This window comes from Grampus griseus (assembly GCF_964374135.1).
Source record: "Grampus griseus genome assembly, chromosome: 13".
NCBI lineage: Eukaryota > Metazoa > Chordata > Mammalia > Artiodactyla > Delphinidae > Grampus > Grampus griseus.
The window spans coordinates 14,394,124-14,401,454 of NC_139007.1; the positions used below are offsets into that span (position 1 = coordinate 14,394,124).

At 42.7% G+C, this 7,331-nt stretch overlaps 1 protein-coding gene across 1 annotated transcript in view; it reads left to right on the forward strand.

Moving 5' to 3' along the window:
* Positions 1-6,455, forward strand: part of SH3BGRL2 (SH3 domain binding glutamate rich protein like 2) — a 49,855-nt gene extending 43,400 nt beyond the window's left edge. Inside the window, exons 3-4 of the mRNA XM_082669372.1 lie at positions 3,316-3,396; positions 6,353-6,455. Coding sequence (XP_082525498.1) covers positions 3,316-3,396; positions 6,353-6,364 — 93 coding nt within the window. The 3' untranslated portion in view covers positions 6,365-6,455. The remainder of the gene's footprint in view (positions 1-3,315; positions 3,397-6,352) is intronic.
* Positions 6,456-7,331: the final 876 nt, after the last annotated feature.

Here is a 7,331-nt window from a genome sequence, read left to right on the forward strand (position 1 = left end):
TTCTTATTAAAAGTTATATAATTTTCCATAAGTTTCTATGAAACCTGTAATACCTAGAGTCAGTCGGAACCTCCAACTGCCCCATTGAGATCGTCTTCACTCAGTGTCTCATACAATTTCTCAAACTTAACATTTTAAAACTCAACTCCAACCTTACCCTCAAACCTGCTTTTTCTCTGGTCTTTCCCATCAAGTCACAAAGCTCAGAGCTGCTTTAAATTTTTTTTCCAAAAAATTTTTAATTGAGGTATAGTTTTTACAATGTTTCAGGTGTACAACGTAGTGATTCACAGTTTTTAAAGGTTATGCTCCATTTATAGCTATTATAAAATATTGGCTATATTCCCTGTGCTGTACAATATATCCTTGTAGCTTATTTATTTTATAATACATAGTAGTTTGTACCTCTTTATCCCCTACCCCTACCTTAACCCTCCCCCTTCCCTCTCCCCACTGGTAACAACTAGTTTTTTCTCTATGTCTGTGAGTCTGTTTCTTTTTTGCTATAATCTCTAGTTTGTTTTATTTTTTAGATTCCACATATAAGTGATACCATACAGTATTTGTCTTTCTCTCTCTTATTTCATTAAGCATAATACCCTGCAAGTCCAATGGAAAAAATGTCATTCTTTTTTATGGCTGAGTAATACTCCATTGTGTATACATACCACATCTTCTTTCTCCATTCATCTGTTGATATGGACACTTAAGTTGCTGCCGTATCTTGGCTGTTGTAAATAATGCTGCAGTGAACATTGGGGTGCATAAATCTTTTTGAATTAATGTTTTCGTTTTCTTCGGATATATGCCCAGGAGTGGGATTGCTGGGTGATATGGTAGTTCTGTTTTTAGTTTTCTGAGGACTCTTCACACTGTTCTGCACAGTGGCTGCACTAATTCACATTCCCACAACAGTGCATGAGGGCTCCTTTTCTCCACACCCTCGACCACATTTGTTATTTGTGGTCTTTTAGATGATGGCCATTCTGACAGGTGTGAGGTGATCTCTCATTGTGGTTTCCATTTGCCTTTCCCTGACGATTAGCGACGTTGGCCATCTTTTCATGTGTCTGTTGGCCGTCTGTATGTCTTCTTTGGAAAAAGTTTTATTCAGGTCTCTGACCTCTTTTTAATTGGGTTGTTTGTTTTTTGATGATGAGTTGTACGAGAGCTGCTTTAATTCTTTTTGGTGGGGGGGGCGGTACGTGGGCCTCTCACTGTTGTGGCCTCTCCCGCTGCGGAGCACAGGCTCCGGACGTGCAGGCTCAGCGGCCATGGCTCACGGGCCCAGCTGCTCCACGGCATGTGGGATCTTCCCGGACCGGGGCACGAACCCGTGTCCCCTGCATCGGCAGGCGGACTGTCAACCACTGCGCCACCAGGGAAGCCCGAGAGAAGCCCGAGAGCTGCTTTAATTCTTAATTCTCCCTAACCCTCTACACCAATTACACTATTGAGTATGATCAATCCTCCAAAATATATCTCCAGTCTGTCCTATCCTGTATTTATGACAGTGGCTCTGGTTCAGGCTGCCTCCGTCTCTTACCTGAATTCCCCCAGTGCACTCCTCACCCTTGTCCCTGCCTCTCTTCTTGCTGCCCTCTCTCTGAGCCATTCCCCACGCAGTCAACGCAGAGATTTTCTTAAAGGAAATAGGTCATTCTGCTCCCTTGCTCAGAACCCGTCCGTGATTTCCTTTTGTACTTAAGATAAAATTCAAAATCGTTTTTTGGGTTTACAGAGTCTGGCACATTGCTGATCCCGGTCACATCTGCCAGCTCCGCTCTTCCCCGGTGCTGTTTCCCGTCTCAGAGGCTCCTATCCCAACCCTTTACGTGGCCAATTCTATTCATTCTTCACATTTCAGGCTAAAATGCCATTTTCCAAGGAGGTATTTGCTGAGCCTCCCCCTTCAGATGTGTTGCTCCTTCTCGGCATGGTCAAGGAAGGCCTCCCTTTGCAGGTGACTGGCCTCAGGGCTGACCCGAAATGACAGCAGGAGTGACCGCTTCAGGATCAGGAGCAGTGCCCGCAAGGCCTGAGGCTGAGATGACCGGGAACTGCAATCAAGCTGCCTTCAAACCACACGAGGCTCAACTTGCTAAAGCGCTTGGACAAGAGAGTCTCTACAGAGAGTCAAATAATTCAAAGCTTTTTCTTCAGCTGAGGCCTGCTTTGCAAGAAGCAGATCTCCACTCTAAGTCATCCACTCTCGTTCAGATTCCTAAACAGGTTTCACCAGTATTTGTCATGCTATTGACCCAGCTCAGCAGTGGGTTCGTGAGGGCTCAGTGACTCTGATATACAGGGTACCCCATACCTGGTTTCCTCTTGGGCAAGAAGCATCATAGCATACAAAAAGCATTGATTTCAACACCAGTGAAACTTGGGCCCAAATCTCAGCTTTGTTACATGTCGGCTGTCAAACTTGGGTACCGTATTTCTTTGCTCTGCGCGAGTCTCTAACCTGGTGGGCGGTAGCTGGGATTAAAGGATGTGCTGATGCTCTGGCGCTAAGCACAAAGCAGTTGCCTACAGGTGATTCTCATCATTGTCTGCCTGTGCTGTTTACCCTCTGCCTAAAATTATCCAAGGGATTTCTCTCCAATTTTAAGACTGCTTCACATCGCCTTAGCAACTATGTCCAATAGTATTAACACATGCAAGCTTTTGAAAAGAAAACAACTGATGAACACATTGGCCAGAATTCCTTAATGGCTTCTCTCCTGAAACAAGGAGGAGAAAAATGATTCTGTGAGGTAAAGATAAATGTTATAGAGAATATAGTTTCCTCTAGTTTTTGTTTGATCTTTTTATTCTCTCTGAAGACAGTCTCAAGGAATGTGGAAAACTTCAAAAGCAGAATAGAAGCGCTCAACTTTGACACACGGAGACCTTTATGGCTTTTCTGTTTACACAGTGATTTTTTTTTCTTGTTTTAAGCCCTAGGTAACAAAGCATCAAGAGTGGAATTGGGAGGCAGCCTTTCAGATTGAAATGCTTAAGTAAAACCTTGTCAGAGTGATTCCACACAAAGAAATGTTAGTTTGACACTCGAGGGGGCATGTTCTGATTTGGTTTCTGTCCTCAATGTTTTACATTTTAATCCTGCCACAGACTTCGGATTAAAAAGTTGTTACCTTCATCATCATGCTCAAATGTTGAGGCTCAAACAGAGCAAATCCGGTAGATTTATGTACCTTTTCCCTGGCCTGGATGGAGTAGTGGTACCTTTTTTATTTACATAGAGACTTTGTCAACAGCACCAAATACAATCGTTTGCTTTTGTTTATTTTCTCCTTCTCTTTTTTCTAGGATTATGACAGTTTCTTTGAATCCAAGGAAAGCAACACAGTCTTTTCATTCTTAGGCCTCAAATCACAGTTGGCATCAAAGGTAGGTCAATCTTTTCTTGTTGTAAAATGTATCTTTCTTGAGTTCTTCTTAGGGATTGAGGTTGAAGGAGTGCATATCTAGTCTCCTAAATTTTCAGTTTTTGCTTTCTCAAATACACAGTTAGGACTGCTCAGGGTAAATAAAGACACACAAGGAAGCCAGTTTTTTTTCTTTCCCATTTTCAATTGTTGCTGTATATTAGAGTTTTATCTTTATTTAAACTTCAGTTTATTTATAATTTATATCTCCTTCTTCCAAGAAAAATTTAAGGTAGCAAAAAACAGTAGGTGCTTTTTATTTTAAAGTGCAAGTTCACATTACTTTACATTTTTTGAAATAGAATCAAAGCCATGTGTTTAAGGTCGTCTGCAATTTAAGCCTTTTACATTGGAAGGGACGTGGTTTGCAGTAACAAATGGTCAACCTTGAAAAAAAGGGCAATTCCTAAACTAATCAGAGTGTTTTCGAAGCCACTTTATTGTGTCATATGTCTTTTAGCAAATGTAAAAGGCTCAAACTTTTCTAATATTTAGAGCTATAGATGATATATATTATGGTAACTTTGTGAAGCACGTGGATTCACTTTCAAAATAAAAAATAATATTTCTTTATTAAATAAGGCAGTATTTTGATTGTTATTTCCACTTCAGAAATACTATATTTTTCTGATTATGAAAGTAGCCTAGGCTCATGTAGGAAAATTGGGAAAATGCAAAAAAGTACAAAGGAGAAAATAAAAAGTCACCAGAGAAAACCACATAAACATTTTTGGTGTATTTCCTTGCAATCTTTATATACATAGCAATTGAGGTTTTGACTGTATTTCAAATTGAGACTGAATTCTAAAGCTTCTGTTTGTAACACTGAATTGAAATGAAAGTACATTGCTGGGAACTTTGATATCTGTAAGTAATAGGTCTTTTGAGGCTCCCCAGGATTTGTGCCGTTTCTGGAACACTTGTGGGAGGAAGACAGAGACTATCAATAATAAAAATTATACAACAGCACCTGTAGTTCCTCGCCGACATGAAATCATGCTTTGTTATACGTCAGTAAGTCCACAGATGCTTGTGGGTGGTTTCTGTGCACATGTTTTAAAGAGACAAAATCCACACAGAAAACCCTTAAAGGCGCTTAAAACTATCTTTATAAAGATGGAACATTGCAATACTTAGGAAAATGAAAGTATTTTTGTAACATGTTTCGTGCAAAGACATGTAAACCATCCAGATTTATCTTCAGAGAACTAGAAAAAACTGGGGTGGGAGCAGTCTAACGGATGCATAAATCCAGCGGACACCAGCGTCTGTGCAAAAACCTTTGAAAAATACTGCGTGCTTGCCATCTTTGTTCTCATTTTCCCTGAAGATGTAGGTTCCTTTGAGAGGCTTCGGGCTGACTTTTTTACTCTTTGAAAATACTTATTCTCTTAGAAATTTCTCAGGAAACCTGTGACCTGTAGGATATGCCTTCTCACATGACTTAACGGTCATGGGATTGGAGTTGGTCTTGATGGCATTGAGGTTTGCTTGATTGCAGGAGACCATTCCACGGTCAGTGAGAGCGCTAGGCACCTCCACCCATTCAGCCCCCCGCTTTCAGGCACCTGAGTCAGTCAGACATGAGCAGGGGCCCACGGAACCAGAGTGGAAGGCCACGGTGCCGGTGTGTGTGCCATCCCCTCTCGTGAGCCATTCAGGGCCTTAAGGGTTAATAGCAACTCATACTTCACCTCCGTAGGAAAGAAGTGCAAATATCTTTAAGAGCGAGTCAGCATTTTCCCCCTTTCTAGTTAGTCATTTTGTACCTTGGTAGTAATTCATTATACAGTCTACCCTCTAAGGCCTAGACGGAGCATTCACGGGTGTGATGTACCAAAAGATGGAGCCCCCTTTCCTGTCTCCTTTCCTACCCTCTCTGCAGTACACACACGAAAGACCAGGCGAGCAGGCCTGCCAGGGGACGTATAAAGACTCCATTAGCATCTAATTGCTCTCACACAGTGAGGGGAGAGAAGGTCCGTAGGAAAAGAACATTCACAGACCCAACTCTAGACCCTGGGCAGTTCTGCAAAGTGGATGGGGCAGAGGAGGGTAGGAGGCCACAGAATAGCGGCCTGCAGGCCACATTGGTTCTGGATGTGTTTGTCCTGCACGGACTCTTTTTTAAAGACTTCAGGTGGGTTGCTGATACTTAAAATACAGATTTCCCACTTTTCTCCAGAATTTGAATTGTTGCAGCCCTGGTGGGGGGGGGAGGGGGTCCCACATCCTTCTGTGGCCAGCTGGAGCCCACCGTGGTACCTACCGAAAAGAAAAGAAGGCCTTTTCACCAATACTTTTCAGGTAGAAAATCATCAGTTTTCTTATTGTAACAGATTCAAAGCAGAGCCTGAAATGGAAGTTTCTGCTTTCGGATCCCTGCCATTCAGGGGTGATATTGAAAATACGCAACCACCAGTAAACCTTGAGCACTGACCAGCCAGGGAGCAGGTCTCAGAGGCCCACTCCCAGCCGATGCCAGGGGTCAGCCATCCAGTGGCTGGATCATGGTAGCACTTGGGGGAGAGGGGTATCAGCTATTTACCAATAGGTATGGCCATTCCAGTGCCGTTCGTCCCCTCAGGTCACCCTCCGCAGGGCCCCTGAGTAAGGTAACCCCCGGCCACGCCACTCACCCAGGTGTGAGTGGAACAGTACCTCAGAGGAGTTTCCTCAGTTGTTGAAAACACGTGGCTTTCTTTCCACTTTTATATTTGGCAGGTCAGGTGGGTGTGACTTAACTCTGGGCTCTGATCCCTGAACCCAGGATTTATTTGCTCTTATCCATCACATGGCGGTGATTTCTTGTGATTTCCAACATCTCTGTTCCTGACATTTAAAATATCACCGCCAGGGTGAAATTTCTTGCCCGCACAATGCAATAACTGGCTTTTTTTTTTTTTTTAAATAAATAGGCAGAACCTTAGCAAAGACAAGCGGAAGAGGACGGAGATGCATTTTGGAGCGCCCCTGGTACTCAGCACACACCTGCTTACCTAATGCATCACTGTGACAGAAGCCACATGCATTATCAGTAACTTTGCTTGCCACGGAAAAGGTGTTTTGGGAAGACATGGGTCTAATGGGATTGCATGAGTGCTTTAAACCAAATCAGGCCCGTGGTGGGTTTTTTCCTTGTTTTCAGAATTGCCTGCAGTTGCCTCACTCACCCGGAGGTACTGTCACCTGTTACAGGTGTGCCTCCTGAATAACTGAGTGATAAGCAGGTGGCACCATCAGAGAGAAAGTACTGGATCTGCCCTGGGTTGTAGTTGATGCCAGGATTGCTCAGACCTGCTTCTCTTCAGGCCGCCTAGGTGGTGTCCTTGAAATTAGTCTGCCAGGCTCTTAGAATATTTTGATCAGAAAGGAAAAAAAGCAATGTTGGTTGACAAAGGGCTAAAGATCTTTGCTGCAGATTCACAGGCATCACTATTCCAGTGCTTTGTCATAACTGTAGGAAAAACTTAGATGTTCTAGCCTCCTTTTGGTAATGGAAATTCTTACCCCCCCAAATCCTCCAAACCCCTACAGATGTTTCCAGAAATCACTGTTGCAACAATGTGTGATCAGAACCAGTTGACAGGGATGAAAAGAATTGCTATTTGGAAAAAAAAATGCTTCTTTATCTCTTACAAAGGAAAAGTTTCACCTAATGTGTAAGATGACTTAAAAGATACCTTTAAAAAGGTGCACTGATAGTTAATTTATAGGGACATTATCTGACTCGTACCTGAAGGCATTTCAGCTCTAGCAACTTATTATGCGTAAGTGCACATATATTTTTAAACGCAGCTCCCCCAACTAATAGCTGCTTATATATTTTGCAAAGGGATTGTATTTTTCGAGAAAGGAAGATCTCGGTTAGATATATTTTGTGAACCCTTGATTGAT